We start from the raw sequence: 20,841 nt of genomic DNA, 5'->3' as shown, positions 1-20,841 counted from the left end.
TGTTCCATTTCTAATATAATATAGCAAGATCTGAAACAAGAACTCAGGCCTGGTTGGCTCTGACTTTTGTTCACCCTCCAGGGACAGAGGCCAGGCTCTCCTCCATCCAACTTTGCTTTCAATGTAACGAAGATCATCAGGCATCTCAGATTTGGCTGAATGATATGAGAACAGATCGGGGAATCTGGTTCTAAGATGTGTAAATTCATGCCTTCTGGGTGCAAGAAGGGAAAAAAATAGTTCATTCCACATGAGTGGGCAAAACTACAACAGCAGGGAGGAAATCTGCTACCTCCAGCTGTCAGACCTGGCCCCTTGATGCTCTTGTCTCATAGTGCAGAGCACAAGCTGAAAAGACCATCCTCACATGAAGAGGCCCTGGGGACCTCACATTCAACTGTGGGATCCTGTGCTGATGATTCACAAGCTTTCCATACAGAAACCACCTGTTTCTCTATTAATCTCTAGATTATATACATAGGCACGGGTGATGCATGTGATGAGCAATGCAAAATCAATGAAAGCAGAGTAGCTCTGAGAAGCTGGGGAGTCTTGAAATTTGACACCGTGATAACAATTCGGGTATCTAACACTGAGCATTAACTGTAGTCTGGTTTGTGAATGCTTTTTTGGATTGTCTCATTTAGATTCCAAGCCTACGAGAGTAGGTGTTATTGTCCTCATTGCATTTTACAGATGGCCCAGCCGAAGCACAGAAAGGCAAAGTCACTTAACCTAAGGTCACACAGCTACTTAAGTATCAAGTCAGGAGTCAAATCCAGGCTCTGCAGTATCCTGTCTTTTTATTACTTCTCTCTGGTGGAAAGAACCATTTCCTGGAAAGAATTTCCCTAAGGCTCCCTAGAAACACTTCACTGGGGGGCAGGTAGTATTAACAAAGACCAAAGAGTAGAAAGAATAGGTAAAATTATCTATGCCCTAACCAGTCTGGCCCATAGCCGCTGCTATATTCCTGGACAATGATCAATATATAAAACATGATTTTCCTCCTGGATTTTCTGAGAATATTCATGACCTGTGATCAGTTCATTAAAAACCATTTCAGCAAAGAGAGATTCCAAATCTTCTCTAGGTTTCCTTCTCTTTGTAAAATTATATCTTTATTGAATGGCTTCCCTGTATCTGGTATTGTTTTATCCATTCTGAAGAATATCGGAAAACATAGGATAAGAATGCCGCACTCTAGGACTTTGTCATCCATGTATGCCGAACTTCTCCAGAGTCTTGGGTATGATTTAGGCTATCAAATCCAAGCAAAAACAAACAAAAGCTCTGACATATGCCACTGGCAATACATGGGGTCTGTATTATCCCCCCTAAAATCTCTGAGTCCACTTCTCATTTGAACCTGATGCTCCTAAATTTACTTAGAATACAATATTTGGCTCTTGCCACCATACCTAGTGCCAATTTTTCATAACAGTAGGGACATTAATGCCAAGTTTCTGATGCTCCTTGAGGAACAAGTCCTCAAGGTGCCAAAGGGACCAACAGGTTCCCACTACATTCTGATCACTACACTACAGTGTGATTAATGCAGAAATAGGCATAAGACTCTCCAGGTTGGTATAATATTTTGTCATTTGGGCACCAAGGATTATGCCTCTGTGTCTCATGGCTTACTCATAGTTCTGCTGTCTCCCATAGACTTACTTGTCTTCTCTCTGTGAGGTTGAGTTGGGTTGGGTCGGGTTAGGGACTGAGGCAATGCCCCTTTCTTTGTCCCCAGGTATGTTCTATGTAGGCGCCATCTCCTGTGCATTCCAACTAAAGTGTGAGTGACCCGAGGAATCAACTGTCCCATGAAGTAGTCAGACATATGTGTTCATTTCTTCTTCAACACATATTTTACTAAGTTCCAATTTTATATCATGTACTCTTCATTCAAGACATATTCATTTTGTGGAAATACATGTTTTAGGTTAACTAGGGCCTCCGCTGTTATCAAGTTTTAAATAAAAAATCTAACTGCATGAAACAGAGAATTGTAAATATTTTATATCCATTCGAAACAAAAATAAAATTTAATTTACTGCATTATATTGTAGCAATATTTTTGGCAGCCCCCATTACATTATAAATATCATTAAGATACAAATCATGCCATGCCTGGTCCCAGCCCTAGCATCTCTTCTCACTGTGCCTAACACATTGATAGGAACTCAATAAATGTGTGTGGATTTGGATAGGCTTCCCCAAGGAGTGTAGAGATAAAGCCCGAACTTAAAAGGAAAAGACTCTTAAAATTTGAATAACATCCAAAACATGTTAAAGTCTTCATCTGAAATCTAAATTCCTTCCTTTATTCTATACTAATGCCTGTCCTAATTCTAACATAAGAATATCAGTGAAAACCTTGTTAAAATCAGAGCAAAGAAGAGAACTTCTTATTGCTGGAAGATAATCAAAGGCTAGATACACTGATGCTAGCTCATAACTCCATGCACAATAGTATGTAACCGAGTCAAAATTTTGCCGATCTGACATAGGCAAGAAATGGAATCCCTTCCTGCAAATAGCATGTGAGGCCCACCCTCCACATCTAGGAGACAGAAATAGCTCTATAACACAACTCCTTCAAAATCCCAAAGCTTGGCTCACACCTGTTACTTAGGACCACACAAATCTGTAGGAGCTGATGAAAAGCCCCATTGTCAGGAACTGCATCCCTGATGTTTTCAGGGGTCTCTCCCAATATACTGTAATGAAGGAACCTTCATCAGAAGCAACAAGGCAAAGGAGACCATATTTCTTCCATCCCAGACTCTCTTGTCGTGGCTGATCCAAGAACACGCGTACACACACGCACACCCTCTGCATTTATGCATCAGTGTTTCCTTGAGGACAAAGGACAGTTGATCCAGAAACCAACCAAGAGGGGAGAGGAAGTGTCCATAAAGGTATACCTAGCCAAACATTTTTCCAGTACACCTGAATTTTAGGAAGCCGATCGAAAGTATTTTGTACTGAGAGCCAGGTATCCAATGAGGGGTGGCATCTCTCTGTCTGGAGACTTGCTTAAGATGAATGTTCTCTGGACCACTAATGAGCACCTAATGAGCCTATAGACTTTCAGTGCAATAACTAGGCTTCATGGAGAAATCCATTGTGAGGACCTGAAGGCACAGGATGGATGGCAAAGGGCCTAATCAGTCTTAAGAACTCAACAAAACCGATTTGGAAGGCATTCATTTGAGAGGACTGCTAGGCAGAAGTAGTGTCTGCATGTTACTGAAGATAATTAAATCTGTTTTAAACAGCTGTAAGAATAAAGAGATGCAATTCGCTGCATAATTTAAGACTTTTAAATTAAATCTGAGGCAAGGGACTAAAATTAAAACTTTGATCTGTATCTCATTGTCTTAATACTTCAATTTACATACAAAGACTGGAACTTAATAAGGAAAATTCATGATTATAACTTCTGTGAGATTTAACTCCAAAAAGTGAAGGCTGTGTCCTCATTAAATGGATTTCAATGATCTGTAATTTCACATACTTTGAAAGACTTATGGACAGCATAAAAGTAACCACAGCGTAATAACACTTCATAAATATTGCAGGATGCTGCCAGCCATCGGATGGCAGAGAAGATGACTCTGGATAAAATTTGCTGTGAGACCCTCATTTGTTGAATTCATAAAAGAATTTGACCTACTTTTTCATCTGGGGAAAATTTGGGGCTTTTAATAATGGCACAAAGAGTTCGCAGGCACTGGTAAGTCTGGGCAGGTACCCGTTTTCTAAGCCCGCCCAGATGTGACTCAGAAGCCTCGGCTGTTTTCTCTTTCCACACAAAGGAACAGGAGCTGATTTCAATGAGCCATGGAGACTTAAGAGGCTTTCTCATGTGTTATTCCTTACTCCATTCAGCTTTATTCTCTTTGACTCAAGCAAGGTAACTGAGCCACTTCATTTCTTATACCTTGCGGCTTCAAGTTACAAAGGAAAAGAGGGAAATGAGGCGGGCAATATAGATTGTCTTTAGCCAGAGGCCTAACGTCTGAAGTTCAGCTTGGCTTAGTTAGCAACTCTTCCTAAGGCTCCAGTTTTCCTTCCTCAGTTCTGGTCCACAAAGGTTGGGGTGTTGCTCTTCTTTAGAGTTTCAGGGAATCAGTGTTTGCAAAGAACTTCATTCTGCCTTGATAAGCAAAGAGCGATACCTGGCTCATTACTGAGAGTTTCAGTTCAGTGCACATCCCAACGACTGGGGTCATAGTCGTCATGTAGGAAATAGTCTTCAGATGGATTTTCAGTTTCTCAGCCTGTCTGCTTTAGGCCCTGCAACAGTGGCGCCCCATTTCTTCCCCATGGGTTGCCACCACCCCTGAATGTGAGAACTTTGCCCAACCATACAAGTTTTGTCTAACTTCCTCAGGTTTCTGGCTTTGCACTTTGCCTATTCCATGACTCGCAGCCTTATCAGCTCGTTCCTTAGTGTGACCCACAATTGATGTGCAATGGAAAGTCTCTGCCCTATGACCTATAGCACTTGAATAAGCTCGACTTCTTCACCTGAGAGCTGAGATTACTTCAGCAGCCTGAAGGGATGCTGGAATATGAGTGGATCTTCAATAATGCCCATAGCAAGAATGATAGAATTTAAAAATAGCTGATCCCCCCTACACTAGATTTGATGATTAGAATCATGATCATTCTCCTATCTTTATAAGTAAAGAAATTGAGGTTGAAATATAAATTGCATTTCAAAGGGCATGTAACTCCCAGGTTACTGCCTGACTTCTGTAGGGCCCCTGCACATACAGTGCCTCTGTAGAGCTCTGTAATATCACTTAGATCTCTCAAGAACCTAATAATTTGGAAAAGTGACAAAGTAACATCCAGGGCAAGAAATCATATATCCATTTCATAGATAAGATCTTATGACTTGGGTAAGCCTAGCAATAATATATAATGCTAGATATAAAGTTTTGAAAGCTATTTAGAAATTTTGAAAGCATGACATAAAACTGTAAGGATTCCAGTGTTTTGTGTGTGTTCAGGTGCTTCTCATCAGCTAGTATGGCATTTACCAATCTAATGTTGATCTCTCTGGGTAGTAGGATTATGAGCAATTTGAATTTTATTTTTCCTCATTTTATGTATTTCCTACATTCTCTTTATAAATTTTTCATGGCTTTCTCTCTTTTTTCTTCTTTCTTCTAATTGAGCTAACATATTTCTGTTACATATTTTACTACTAGGAAAAACCCATTGCATAGGTTTATTCCTAAAGGCATCTTACCACTTTTTTTAAAAAGCATAATTTTGTTCTTATTACATACCTGAATGTTTTACTTTTAGAGTGATTTTCAAAGTCATTCAAAAACATCTTTATGATTTTTATTATTTGGTGGCACCATGGTTTTCCTACCAAAGCCTGCAGAGCTAATTCCTAAAACCACCATGTAGTGGTAACAGTGTAGTAATGTCCTTTATTACCTAAAAAGTATTTTCAAAACATAATGGGTCAAGGTTCTGACCTCTTTCTACCACCATGTCTAGATGGAGTAAAGAGACCTTGGCTTTCAGTTACTTATTTGCTTACACAAGCCAAATGTTCCTCCAGCCTTATGGTATTCTGTTCCATTCTAAGCCAGACACCTAGTACAGAAGACATAAAAAGGGAATGTGGAAATTTGCTGTTCATTCAAACGCATGATGCTGTGGCTCATTCGCAAGCGAAGGATTAAACCATTTAGTGATGTTCCAGTTGGAAATTCTTGGTCTAAGTGTTAGATCCAAAAGTATTTGGATATTTAGTGAGACAAGTCCCAAGGCTCAGAGTTCTCAGGGAAGGGCTGAGCCATCTTCATTTCATCCTAAAGAAGGTGAAATATGTATCCAGGCAAATGGTTTGGTGGATCCATAATCTGGTCTTCTGGCATCACTGACCTTGTCAGACCTGAGTTCTCTGGTGAAATCTAAAACCCCATGCACGCACTGCCCTCCTCACTGGTGTGAATGTTCTTCCTCCAGGTCAGAGTATCCAAGTCCACCGCTGCCTTTTCTTGCAAGAGGCGCGGGGGTCGGCATCTTCAGAGGGGCACCTGTACTCTAGATAACCATCGCTGAACAGACAAGGGGAGAAGCTGACTCTGTAATTTGCAGTTATGCCAGTATCTTCATATCTTGGGATTGTGTCCAGAGCTCAGTTCTGAAGCTGAAGAGAAAAACCATAAAGCATGAATTGAACCAAATATTCAGGAAATACTTTCCCAGCTGATCTAGTGAGGCAACCTCAGCTTTCAGCAATGGTAGCACCTCTTGAAAAGGATACCAGAGAGAACCAAGACTTGCTTAGGAACAGGAGATAGGGCATTTGCAACTACCTTTTGTCATAGACTGGTTTTGTCTGTGCTGGAAGGACTCAGTTTACTGTTATCAAAGGGCAGGCTCGACACAGTTATAGCAGTTGATTCTTGTTTAGAGTCCTTTCACTCTTGGTTGAATATTCACATTGGCAGGGTCTCCCCAGACAGATTTTGCAGCTCCCATAGTATTTTATAGAGCCTGGCATATTACACCGGGCTCCTCTTGCATCGCTACTTAATGAAGAATTTGATCCATGTTGGCATTTCTCTAAAAGGTTTTAGTTACTAAAGCTTACAAAAGCTTTCTGGTTTCACATATGAGTGAATACATTCTTCAAGAGCACCCACCGGGAATGAGCACAATAAAATAGTAGAAGCGCTCAACCTGGAGTTAAGGAGAGCTTGGTTCAAACTAGTCTTTGGCAAATTTTAGCATCTTTTAGGGTCGAAGATTAAATGAGATACTATATAGAGAACAGTTATTATTTCTGCTGCAATAAACTCTCAAGAAATGTTCTCTTTTCTCCTAGTGACCACCAGGATATGTTCTAGAACAATCTTGCATACTTTATATTAGAAATCATACGTCATAGTTCACTCTTATTGAATAAGCCCAAAGTGGATAGCACTTCTCCCCATGAACTTACTTCTACCAGCTGACAAAATCTCTTCTTTGAAAGCTCATCGTACCATAGTCCTCTCCTTTCCTCTTTCTTGTCGAGACTCCACTAACCTGAGTCTAACTAAACCTACCTGGAATAGGGTATGCAAAGCACAGGCAGGTTACTGTTGTTTTGTGCTCCTCACTCTACTAAATATTCTTAGCCTTAAAAAGAAAGGGTTGAAATATCTAATTTTTGTTTCTGTCATTCAATGCTGCTTAATCATTTTTTTTTTTTTAATCTTACTGTGTGGTCAAAAGAGCATTAAAAAGAACAGAAGTCTAAGACCAAAGTTGGTTGTATTCCATCATCAATCTGTTATCAATTTGTGTTACCTTCTGGTTATATCTCATATACTTAACCAATATTTAAATATTGATTTACAGTAATAGTAGAAATAGAATGTTGTGTTTTGCCTTGTTGCTTGTGTTATACCATACTCCACCCCCCCTTTAAATTTGGTGAACTCTCTACTTCCCCTCATTTACTCCCTCCCTCTTTTAATCCTAAATGCTGGTCTCTCTCTGCCCCCACTCCCCTGGGGAGAATCAGTGTTAACAGACTGGGTTATATTTGCCAGCACCTTTATGCTCATACAGACACACACATATACAGTACATACCCTGTTATCTGCAGTGTTTTTGTTTTTGACAAAAAATGGGTTATACTAAAGTCGGTTCTCTACAACATAGTTTTTGCTACATGAACTTTAAGATCACTTTCAAGACTGAATTCCAGTGAAGCCTGAGGCAAGCCTGAACTTTGCAGGGGTCAGCCTCTGACATAGGAGTCCAGTTTCTCTCTGCAGTGAGTCTATAATGCCTTCAGGAGTGTCTCGGAGTCTCATTTTTGGATGAGGCTGTCAGTATTGAGTTACTATAGCATTTGTTTTCCCATTTTTCTCTCAAGCCATGTTGCAGGAACTCTGATAGGTTCACACACCTTCCATTGCTCAGGTTAATCTTGGCTCCTTAGTGGCCATTTGATATATTTGTTTTTCTATTACTGAAGTCAGTGATGCCCTTGGAGAATCCCCATATGGATTTCATGTGCCTTTTGTGCTTTTCTTGGGCACATCTTTTGATAATATTCTCAGTTCTGTATCTGTATCAGAGCAGGTGATGAAAGGGCAGTAGGTCTAAAAAATGTTATACGGTTGCCTAGATATTTGCCAGCCTAGGAGCCATTTCAGGAATGATGACTTGTGATTTATTAAATGGAAGTAACTCTCAATTATACGGTGCATCGTCCTGACTACTGAGTTATGAATACCTATTGTTCCCCATATTCTCCATCTTCTTTCTGACTTGAACACAATACCGTTTCACCAGAGGGAAGACATCAGAATGCAGTATGGCGTTCATGCTAATCCATCTTTCCACTTCTAAGCAAAGCTATTGTCAGAGGGGGAAAGAGTCAAAGCCAGGGATGGAGCCTAACAAAAAAAGAAACCTAAAAAGAAAAGAAGCCTTTGTTTTCACCTTTCTGTAACTCTGAAAGGCATTACAAGTAACTTTCAATTAAAGAAGCTTCACCAAGGACTGAGCTGCATGGATAAAGTTAAACCACAGATCATCTTTTTTTTTTTTCTTTAAATTTTTATTGTTATGTTAATCACCATACATTACATCATTAGTTTTGGATGTAGTGTTCCATGATTCATTGTTTGTGCATAACACCCAGTGCTCCACGCAGAATGTGCCCTCTTTAATACCCATCACCAGGCTAACCCGTCCCCCCACCCCCCTCCCCTCTAGAACCCTGTTTGTTTTTCAGAGTCCATCATCTCTCATGGTTCATCTCCCCCTCCGACTTACTTCCCTTCATTCTTCCCCTCCTGCTATCTACTTCTTTTTTTTTCTTAACATATATTGCATATTTGTTTCAGAGGTACAGATCTGTGATTCAACAATCTTGCACAATTCACAGCACTCACCATAGCACATACCCTCCCCAATGTCTAACCCCAAGCCACCCCATCCCTCCCACCCCCCCACCACTCCAGCAACCCTCAGTTTGTTTCCTGAGATTAAGAATTCCTCATAACAATGAGGTCATATGATACATGTCTTTCTCTGACTGACTTATTTCACTCAGCATAACACCCTCCAGTTCCATCCACGTCATTGCAAATGGCAAGATCTCATTCCTTTTGATGGTTGCATAATATTCCATTGTGTATATATAACACATCTTCTTTTTTTTATTAATTTTTTTATTGTTATGTTAATCACCATATATTACATCATTAGTTTTTGGTGCAGTGTTCCATGATTCATTGTTTGTTCATAACACCCAGTGCTCCACGCAGAACGTGCCCTCCTCAATACCCATCACCAGGCCAACCCATCCCCCTACCCCCTCCCCTCTAGAACCCTCAGTTTGTTTTTCAGAGTCCATCATCTCTCATGATTCGTCTCCCCCTCTGACATACTCCCCTTTTCTTCCTCTCCTGTTATCTTCTTCTTTTTCTTTTTTCTTAAAATATGTTGCGTTATTTGTTTCAGAAGTACAGATCTGTGATTCAACAGTCTTGCACAATTCACAGCGCTCACCATAGCACATACCCTCCCCAATGTCTATCACCCAGCCACCCCATCCCTCCCACCCCCCACCACTCCAGTAACACTCAGTTTGTTTCCTGAGATTAAGAATTCCTCATATCAGTGAGGTCATGTGATACATGTCTTTCTCTGATTGACTTATTTCACTCAGCATAACACCCTCCAGTTCCATCCATGTCGTTGCAAATGGCAAGATTTCATTCCTTTTGATGGCTGCATAATATTCCATTGTGTATATATACCACATCTTCTTTATCCATTCATCTGTCGATGGGCATCTTGGCTCTTTCCACAGTTTGGCTATTGTAAACCACAGATCATCTTAAACCCTTCCTTCAGTCTCACGAGCAATGGGACTCCAGGCATCTTACTTAACCTGTCTGTGTCCCAGTTCTCCTGGGGGAGCAAATCAAAGCACATCTGCCCTCACTATCTCCCTGGAGTCCTAACAGCCAACTGAGATAATATATAAGAAAGCACTTCCACGAGTAAGGAGATGTACAGTATTCAAAAATGTATTGAAAGGAAAAGAGTGACCTGCAGGCACTGTGTTAGGTACTGAGGATACAGCCAGTAAGGACACATCTCAGCACCTAGGACTTTATACAAACTACTCATGTACTATCCAGCCACTCGCTTTCCTGCACAGGTTAATGAATCTTGACTACATACACTATAGAACTTTTGTTTGTAGTTGTGCTTCAGTCACTTAAAGACGAGTTTAGTTCTTTCGTTCCTGGCTTTTATTTGCACCTTTCACACTAATCCTAAAACGTCCTGGGAAAGGTTCACCCCCATACCAAAATGGAATGAGAATAACATCAGCTTGTACTGGGTTGTCCTCATCCTCAGATGTATTAAATGATGAGAAAACCTAATATTCGACAATCCAATCCCAAGGGCCTTAACCTTTGGTGCAGTCCAGCATCTGCTGTGGACCTTCTCAGACCACAGCAGGACCAACCGAGCATCTTCCCAGGAGGGCCTGAGTCAAGACGGGAGTCTTGGGTGGTAGCTGGGCATTAGCACTTTTTTCATTTAATTTCTACAAGAGGTGAAGATGTCAAAATCTGAGACTCATTGGTTTTAAAACCAATCAACTATGGGAGTTAATTTTGATAGGAAGGTACATGTAATTTCCTGTTGCAACTCATATTTCAATCTACCATCATCTACCCTGAGCTACCCCCTAATTAACCTCCCAGAATCCTTGGGCCTCCTTCCAATTTACCCTCCATATTGTAACCAGAGTGATCTTTTTGAATTAAAAACAGCATCATTCCATCTTCTGCTAAACCTCCACTTAAAACATTTTAGTGGTTTCCCACTGCTCTTAGGAAAAAAATAAAAATCAGAAACTCGGCACCAATTCCTAAAATGCCATTTTCTCCCCTTCAGTATAATTTCATAACATGTTCCTACTGTGTCTTTTTTATTTATTATGTTATCTTAATCACCATGCATTATATCATTAGTTTTTGACGTACTGTTCCATGATTCATTGTTTGCGTCTAACACCCAGTGCTCCATGCAGAACATGACCTCCTTAATACATATCACCAGGCTTACCCATCCGCCCACCCCCCTCCCCTCTAGAACCCTCAGTTTGTTTTTCAAAGTCCATAGTCTCTCATGGTTCGTCTCCCTCTCCGATTCCCCCCCTTCATTCATCCCCTCCTGCTATCTTCTTCTTCTTCTTTTTTAACATATAATGTATTATTTGTTTCAGAGGTACAGGTCTGTGATTCAACAGTCTTACAGGATTCACAGCTCTCAACATAGCACATATACTCCCCAGTGTCTATCACCCAGCCACCCCATCCCTCCCACCCCCCACCTCTCCAGCAACTCTCAGTTTGTTTCCTGAGATTAAGAATTCCTCATATCAATGAGGTCATATGATACATTTCTTTCTCTGATTGACTTATTTCGCTCAGCATAACACCCGCCAGTCCATCCATGCCGTTGCAAATGGCAAAATTTCATTCCTTGTGATGGCTGCATAATTTTCCATTGTATATATATATACCACCTCTTCTTTATCCATTCATCTGTCGATGGACATCTTGGCTCTTTCCACAGTTTGGCTATTGTGGACATTGCTGCTATAAATATCGAGGTGCATGTACCCCTTTGGATCCCCACATTTCTATCTTTGGGGTAAATACCCAGTAGTGCAATTGCTGGATCGTATGGTAGCTCTATTTTCAACTTTTTGAGGAACCTCCATACTGTTTTCCAGAGTGGCTGCACCAGCTTGCATTCCCACCAACAGTGTAGGAGGGTTCCCTTTTCTCTGCATCCCTGTAAACATCTGTCGTTTCCTGACTTGTTAATTTTAGCCATTCTGACGGGTGTGAGGTGATATCTCATTGAGGTTTTGATTTGGATTTCGCTGATGCCGAGCGATGTTGAGCACTTTTTCATGTGTCTGTTGGCCATTTGGATGTCTTCTTTGGAAAAATGTCTGTTCATGTCTTCTACCCATTTCTTGATTGAATCATTTGTTCTTTGGGTGTTGGGTTTAATAGATTTTGGATACTAGCGCTTTATCTGATATGTCATTTGCAAATATCTTCTCCCATTCTGTTGGTTGTCTTTCGGTTTTGTTGACTGTTTCTTTCACTATTGACTATTTCTTTCTTGATAAAGTCCCAATAGTTCATTTTTCCCCTTCCTTCACTTGCCTTTGGAGATGTTTCTAGGAAGAAGTTGCTGTGGCTGAGGTCGAAGAGGATGCTGCCTGTGTTTTTCTTTAGGATGTTGATGGACTCCTGTCTCATGTTTAGGTCTTTCAACCATTTGGAGTCTATTTTTGTGTGTGGTGTAAGGAAATGGTCCAGTTTCATTCTTCTGCATGTGGCTGTCCAATTTTCCCAACACCATTTGTTGAAGAGACTGTCTTTTTGCCATTGGACATTCTGTCCTGCTTTGTCAAAGATTACTTGGCCATAGAGTTGAGGGTCCATTTCTGGGCTCTCGATTCTGTTCCATTGATCTATGTGTCTGTTTTTGTGCCAGTACCATACTATCTTGATGATGACAGCTTTGTAATAGAGGTGGAAGTCCGGAATTGTAATGCCGCCAGCTTTGCTTTTCTTTTTCAACATTCCTCTGGCTATTCGGGGTCTTTTCTGGTTCCATACAAATTTTAGGATTATTTGTTCCATTTCTTTGAAAAAAGTGGATAGTATTTTGATGGGGATTGCATTGAATGTGCAGATTGCTCTAGGTAACATTGACACCTTCACAATATTTGTTCTTCCAGTCCATGAGCATGGAATGTTTTTCCATTTCTTTGTGTCTTCCTCAATTTCTTTCATGAGTATTTTATAGTTTTCTGAGTACAGATCCTTTGCCTCTTTGTTAGATTTATTCCTAGGTATCTTATGGTTTTGGGTGCAATTGTAAATGGGATCGACTCCTTAATTTGTCTCTCTTCTGTCTTGTTGTTGGTGTATAGGAATGCCACTGATTTCTAGGCATTGTTTTTATACCCTGCCACTTTACTGAATTCCTGTATGAGTTCTAGCAGTTTTGGGGTGGAATCTTTTGGGTTTTTCACATAAAGTAGCATATCATCTGCAAAGAGTGAGAGTTTGACTTCCTCTTTGCCGATTTGGATGCCTCTGATTTCTTTTTGTTGTCTGATTCCTGTCGCGAGGACTTCTAATACTGTGTTGAGTAGGAGTGGTGATAGTGGACATCTCTGCCGCGTTCCTGACCTTAGGGAGATAGCTCTCAGCTTTTCCCCATTGAGAATGAAATTTGCTGTAGGTTTTTCATAGATGGCTTTTATGATCTTGAGGTATGTACCCTCTATCCCTATACTCTGAAGAGTTTTGATCAAGAAAGGATGTTGTACTTTGTCAAATGACTTTTTCTGCATCCGTTGAGAGGATCATATGATTCTTGTTCTTTCTTTTGTTAATATATTGTATCACGTTGATTGATTTGCGGATGTTGAACCAACCTTGCAGCCCAGGGATAAATCCCACTTGGTCATGGTGAATAATCCTTTTACTGTACTGTTGGATCCTATTGCCTAGTATTTTGGTGAGAATTTTTGCATCCATGTTCATCAAGGATATTGGTCTGTAATTCTCCTTTTTGTTGGGGTCTTTCTCTGGTTTTGGGATCAAGGTAATGGTGGCCTCATAAAATGAGTTTGGAAGTTTTCCTTCCATTTCTATTTTTTGGAACAGTTTCGGGAGAATACGTATTAATTCTTCTAAAACTGTCTGGTAGAATTCCCCTGGGAAGCCATCTGGCCCTGGGCTTTTGTTTGTTGGGAGATTTTTGATGACTGCTTCAATTTCCTTAGTGGTTATAGGTCTGTTTGGGTTTTCGATTTCTTCCTGGTTCAGTTTTGGTAGTTGATACATCTCTAGGAATGCATCCATTTCTTCCAGGTTATCTAATTTGCTGGCATAGAGTTGCTCATAATATGTTCTTATAATTGTTTGTATTTCTTTGGTGTTGGTTGTGGTCTCTCCTCTTTCATTCATGATTTTGTTGATTTCGGTCCTTTCTCTTTTCTTTTTGATAAGTCTGGCCAGGGGTTTCTCAATCTTGTAAATTCTTTCAAAGAACCAGCTCCTAGTTTCTTTGATCTCTTCTACTGTTCTTTTGGTTTCTAGTTCATTGATTTCTGCTCTGATCTTTATGATTTCTCTTCTCCTGCTGGGTTTAGGCTTTATTTGCTGTTCTTTCTCCAGCTCCTTTAGGTGTAGGGTTAGGTTGTGTATTTGAGACCTTTCTTATTTCTTGAGAAAGGCTTGTATTGCTATGTACTTTCCTCTTTGCTGCATCCCAAAGATTTTGGACAGTTGTGTTTTCATTTTCATTTGTTTCCATGAATTTTTTTAATTCTTCTTTAATTTCCTGGTTGACCCATTCATTCTTTAGTAGGGTGCTCTTAGACTCCATGTACTTGATTTCTTTCTGACTTTCCTCTTGTGATTGAGTTCTAGTTTCAAAGCATTGTGGTCTGAAAATATGCAGGGAACGATCCCAATTTTTGGTACCAGTTAAGACATGATTTGTGATCTAGGATGTGGTCTATTCTGGAGAATGTTCCATGGGCACTAGAGAAGAATGTGTATTCTGTTGCTTTGGGATGGAATGTTCTGAATATGTCTGTGAAGTCCATTTGGTCCAGTGTGTCATTTAAAGTCTTTATTTCCTTGTTGATCTTTTGCTTAGATGACCTGTCCATTTCAGTCAGGGGGGTGTTAAAGTCCCCCAGTGTTATTGTATTGTTGTCAATGTGTTTCTTTGCTTTTGTTATCAATTGCCTTATATAATTGGCTGCTCCCATGTTAGGGGTGTAGATATTTACAATTATTAGATCTTCTTGTTGGATAGACCCTTTAAGTAGGATATAGTGTCCTTCCTCATCTCTTATTACAGTCTTTGGTTTAAAATCTAATTTTTCTGATATAAGGATTGCCACCCCAGCTTTCTTTTGGTGTCCATTAGCATGGTAAATGGTTTTCCATCCCCTCACTTTCAATCTGGGGGTGTCTTTGGGTCTAAAATGAGTCTCTTGCAGACCGCATATTGATGGGTCTTGTTTTTTAATCCAATCTGATAGCCTGTGTCTTTTGATTGGGGCATTTAGCTCATTTACATTCAGGGTAACTATTGAAAGATATGAATTTAGTGCCATTGTATTGCCTGTCAGGTGACTGTTACTGTATATTGTCTGTGTTCCTTTCTGGTCTATGCTGCTTTTAGGCTCTCTCTTTGCTTAGAGGACCCCTTTCAATATTTCTTGAAGGGCTGATTTCGTGTTTGCAAATTCCTTTAGTTTTTGTTTGTCCTGGAAGCTTTTGATCTCTCCTTCTATTTTCAATGACAGCCTAGCTGGATATAGTATTCTTGGCTGCATATTTTTCTCGTTCAGTGCTCTGAAGCTATCATGCCTGTCCTTTCTGACCTGCCAGGTCTCTGTGGATAGGTCTGTTGCCAGTCTAATGTTTCTACCATTGTATGTTACAGATCTCTTCTCCCGAGCTGCTTTCAGGATTTTCTCTTTGTCTCTGAGACTTGTAAATTTTACTATTAGATGTCGGGGTGTTGACCTATTTTTATTGATTTTGAGAGGGGTTTTCTGTGCCTCCTGGATTTTGATGCCTGTTTCCTTCCCCACATTAGGGAAGTTCTCTGTTAAAATTTGCTCCAATATACCTTCTGCCCTTCTCTCTCTTCTTCTTCTGGGATCCCAATTATTCTCATGTCGTTTCGTCTTATGGTATCACTTATCTCTCAAATTCTACCCTCGTGATCCAGTAGTTGTTTATCTCTCTTTTTCTCAGCTTCTTTATTTTCCATCATTTGGTCTTCTATATCACTAATTCTCTCTTCTGCCTCATTTATCCTAGCAGTGAGAGCCTCCATTTTTTATTGCACCTCATTAATAACCTTTTGGATTTTGACTTGGTTAGATTTTAGTTCTTTTATTTCTCCAGAAAGGGTTTCTCTAATAACTTCCATGCTTTTTTCAAGCCTAGCTAGTATCTTTATTTATTTTTTTTAAAGATTTTATTTATTTATTTGACAGAGAGACACAGTGAGAGCAGGAACACAAGGAGGGGGAGTCGGAGAGGGAGAAGCAGGCTTCCTGCTGAGCAGGGAGCCCGATGTGGGACTCAATCCCAGGACCCTGGGATCATGACCTGAGCCGAAGGCAGACACTTAACGACTGAGCCACCCAGGCGCCCCAGCTAATATCTTTAAAATCATGATTCTGAACTCTAGTTCTGACATCTTACTAATGTCCGTATTGAGTAGGTCCCTGGCAGTCGGTACTGCCTCTTGTTCTTTTTGAGGTGATTTTTTCCAACTTGTCATTTTGTCCAGAGGAGAATAGATGAATGAGAGAACAAAATGCTATCAGGGTAACAACATCCCCAGAAAATACACACTAAACAAATCAGAAAAGACCTTAAACCTGGGGAAAAGAGGGGGAAAGAAAGAAAAAAAAAAAGAGGAAAAGATAAAAACAAACAAAACAAAAACAGAATATGATCAAATATGATCAGGCTTGTGCATAGATCAGCGCCACACACTAGATTTTGGGTGTATTTTGGTCTGTTAGAAGGAAATGCCCTTCAAAATTTTAAAGAAAGAAAAACTTACGTATGTTCAAAAATAAGGGTTAATACGATGAAGGGATGGAATATGACTTCCAGAAAGTGTTCACTTTTTTGTTCAGAGAGTTGTTGCTATTCTTTTCTTTGATCTCCTGTTGAGTTCATAGGTGTTCAGAATGGTTTGATCCCTATCCAGGTGAATTCCTGGGACCAAACAAAATCCAGTTCTCCTACTCCTCCACCATCTTGCTCCTCTGATCCCTACTGTGTCTTTATCTTCAGCTTCCTATGACTATACCATCCCCCTACCGCCACAGGGCCCTTGCCGAGCTGATTCCCTCTGTCACCATTGCCTGGACTCCTTACCTCCATCTCACTCACTCCTGTCCTTTGTTTGGTTATTTCTTTTTTTAAGATTTTATTTGACAGAGAGAGACACAGCAAGAGAGGGAACACAAGCAGGGGGAGTGGGAGAGGGAGAAGCAGGCTTCCTGCTGAACAGGGAGCCAAATGGAGGACTCCATCCCAGGACCCTGGGATCATGACCCAAGCCAAAGGCAGATACTTAACAACTGAGCCACCCAGGCACCCCAGTTCTTTCCTTAAGGTCATGTCAGCTCAGATATAACTTCTTCTGGGAAGCTTTCCTTGAAGTTCTCAATCAGATCAGATTTTTAGCTCTCTACCTCTCCCTACTGTACAACTTAGAACACCGTGGACTTTCTTTCATAACATCCCCTGTAAAAACTTTTTATTTATCTGGGATTATTTCATCTGTCTCACTTAGTAGTCCATATGCTCATGAAAGCCCAGACCACATCTGTTTTGCTTGGTTTATTATAATTTACTTACCATCATTTTCCCATGTCATGCCTGACACAAGATAGACAATAAATATCTGCCAGTTGCTTGGTTGGTTGAGTAAATGAATGAATAACCAGAAAGCCATTTAAAGCAGGGCAAGTGTGCCTAACCATGATGATCTAGGACTTCGGCTCTCTTGCCTTTGCCCTGTTTCCTATTCTCTGAAAGGAGTTTTGGCATTCCTGTCTCAGATGGCAATTACAGCCCAAGGAAGGCAGAGGCTGATGACTGATGAGCCCCAAAGCGATGCATTGACAGCTGTGTTAGGCTTATGAAGCACCTGAGAGCCTCTGAAGGCAAAAGCATGGCATCTGGTATGTTCCACTTGAGTGGGCACAGCTCCAACAGCAGAGATGAAATCTGCTGCCTTGGCCTCTTGGTGCCTCTGTCTCCTGGTACAGAGGACCAAGCCCAGGGGCCTGCACTCACACCAGTGAGAGCGAGAGCTAGAGCTAGAGAGATCTTCCTAATACCTGACCGAGTACCCTAAAAGCATGACTCCTCTGTGAAGGCAGCCCTACTGATACAGCCATCCCAACACCATGGCTCCCTTCTTTCACCTGTTACATATGTGGGGAACATTGCCATGAGTGGATAATGAGGAATACTTTCAGGCCAAAAGCCTAGCATGAAAGACAGTAGACATCCAGACAGAACTTGAGAGGAGTTTTACGTCGCTGAAAGAGGTCCAAGTCCAAGCCCACAGAAGCACAGTGGTGAATACCAGACAGAAAGGGCAAGGCTGGGAGACTCAAGCAAGGGCAGCCCAAGTTGGACTTTTCTCAGGTATGTGGGTAGATGCTGTAACTTGTGGGGGCTGAGGTAGAATCAGCTGAGATGTGAGTCTCCCCTCTGTGCTCTTGCCAGGGTGACCCTTACCTGATGCCCACTCTGTCTCCACAAAGAACCCGAAACCTCTCTTTCTTTCTCAGTCTCTCTCTCAATGCCCCACCCCCTCTCTTCCTCGCTCCTCACTTTCTCTCTTTCTCCCTCTTTTCCCTCCCTACCCTCTTTCCCTCTCTCCCTCTTTCTCCTTCCGTCTTCACTCTCTCCCTCCCTCTCTTTCTCAGAAATTATATTGCTTGTTTTATTTCATGGCTGACCCAGTTAACCCTAACTATTCCTGATAATTCCCTCAGACACTTGTCCCAAATGATGCAAGTAGATTTTAAGGCAGTTTCTTCCTCTGTGCCCATACCTAAGATTGGCTGGCAGCACCTCTGTTGAAAATCCAGAAAACATGGGAGAACTGACTAGAAACAGCACCGAGAAATTGACCAGTCTGATTTGTGCAAATGAAGGACAAGTCAGCAAGAATCGTTGACATTTATATTTATTAGCGAAGGGAATTCAAGTAATTGCACAGTGTCTGGGCTTGTGGATAATTTGTCTTGTGGTTCCGAGTGCAGTTTCTTTCTCCCTCCCGGGGGGAGAATTCTTGCTCATGTCCTCCCTGAGAGTTAGCTGCCCTGCTGTGTGCCCCCCACACGATGCTTGGCCAGGCATAGATCAGGAGAGTAGGTCACAGAGGTTAGGATTTGAACTGCTTTTCCTCTCCCTGTGAATTAATCTTTTAAATGTCAGCATTTTAAACTTGGCCTTTTCAAAAAATATGATACCATATGAACCTTACTTAATTGAAAATACTTTTTTTTTTTTTTAGTTCAAAGGGTTTTTGTGTGTGTGTGGTTTCTGGTTTTTTTTTTTTTAAGTTTTTTTTTTTTTTTTTTAGGTTTTTTTTCCCCTGAAAATGGGAAAAGCTAACAAAACAAACAAGGAAAACTTGATAAAGGATGGGCTGCATGGGAAGGAAGCTGTTTTTTGTCAGTTGAGTCTAAGAAACTTTGTTCCTTAAGAATCTCTACTGTTATTCCAAAACCGTTTTCTTACAGGTCTGGAATTTTAGAAAGCAGACTTTTGTCCTCCCTCTTCCTACCTTCCACTGGGAAATTTAGATGTGTATGATTCCAATCCAGCTGTAAAAGGGGATTGCACACCCTTCACAGCTGCATGGTTTTGACAGTCATTGATTTAGTCCAAATTTTTACAGAGGATTAATTAACTCACATGTCTTATAACAACCCCTTGAGTGAAGACAGTAAGGTATTATTATGCCCATTTCATAGATGAGGTAACCAAGACCCAGGGAGGCTGAATGACTTGCATGAAGCCATGCAGCTTGCTAATGGCACCCTGGGATTCAAGCCTGGAGGAGCCATCTGTGCTTTATCCACCTATAATGAATGAAATCCAAGCCCACAGAGATGGGTTCAAATCCTAGGTCTGCCCCTAACTAGCTGTGTTAGCCTTGAGCAGATAATGAAGTCTTTCCTGACTTCAGCTTCCCTACCAGTAAAATGGACAAATGTAGCCTATTTTTCTCTCCCAGCTAAGATTCTGTGAAGAATAAAATATTATCATTTTTTATAGCACAAAATACTGAAGTATAAAAGAAGTAACCATCATTACCTTAAATAATAATAGCACTGAACCCAGTGTCCTATCAGGTGTGAGGCAAGGTGTCTTTTATCCTTCCTTTAACATGGTAAGGGAACCAGGAATAAGAAGGGGATTCCAGGGTCCTGAACACAAGGGAAGAGGTCTGTAACCATGTCAGGTAGGCTGAATCTTTAAAAAGCTGTGTGTGTACACATTTTATTCATGGGGACGATAAGAGTGTAAACAGATCCCTCAGAGAAATTGAATATCCAATTGGAATGGATTATCAAAGACTTAGTTTTCCAAACCTTGAAACTTTTGGTGGTGGGTGCCCTTCAGATTTGGAGAACATCCATCTTGGTAAGCTCCTGTCTGCCAGGGAATGTCACAGGGATTCTGTCAAATGCAGACAGATGCTCCCAGCTGTAGGAGGGAGCCAGAGTCTGCCATTAGCCCTGAGCCAGGGACCCAGGGGCGGGGACAAGCCCCGGCCCCCGGGGCAGAAGCGGCAAGCACCGACTCCCCTTCTCTGACGTTGGGCTGTTTTTCAGGGTGACGTCCAGAGGACACTCATCCAAGTGGACTTCGGTGATGGCATTGCAGTGTCTTACGTCAACCTCAGCTCCATGGAAGATGGGATCAAACACGTCTATCACAATGTGGGCATTTTCCGAGTGACCGTGCAGGTGGACAACAGTCTGGGCTCTGACAGCGCCGTCCTGTACTTACATGTAACTTGTATGTTATTACTGTTGTTGGTTTATGACCTATTTCAAATATCGTGTCCCTTTTAAAGTATAACCCAGAGTTTCCTGTCTAGAAGCAGCTCTCCAGTTATGTTTAAGGAGATGGGGAAGGAGGATAAGAGAGCCAAGTGGGG

General features: G+C 41.1%; 1 protein-coding gene across 5 annotated transcripts in view; it reads left to right on the top strand.

The window, feature by feature from the left end:
• Positions 1-20,841, top strand: part of SORCS1 (sortilin related VPS10 domain containing receptor 1) — a 562,053-nt gene that overhangs the window by 493,950 nt on the left and 47,262 nt on the right. For all 5 annotated transcript variants that reach the window (XM_027596992.2, XM_027596991.2, XM_027596990.2 and 2 more), the window contains exon 19: positions 20,513-20,699. In XM_027596992.2, the coding sequence (XP_027452793.2) occupies positions 20,513-20,699 (187 nt within the window). The remainder of the gene's footprint in view (positions 1-20,512; positions 20,700-20,841) is intronic.

The sequence above is a fragment of the Zalophus californianus genome, chromosome 15 (assembly GCF_009762305.2).
Source record: "Zalophus californianus isolate mZalCal1 chromosome 15, mZalCal1.pri.v2, whole genome shotgun sequence".
Taxonomy (NCBI): domain Eukaryota; kingdom Metazoa; phylum Chordata; class Mammalia; order Carnivora; family Otariidae; genus Zalophus; species Zalophus californianus.
Note: the sequence above shows the minus strand (reverse complement) of the source record. Positions and strands in the feature narration are given on the sequence as shown.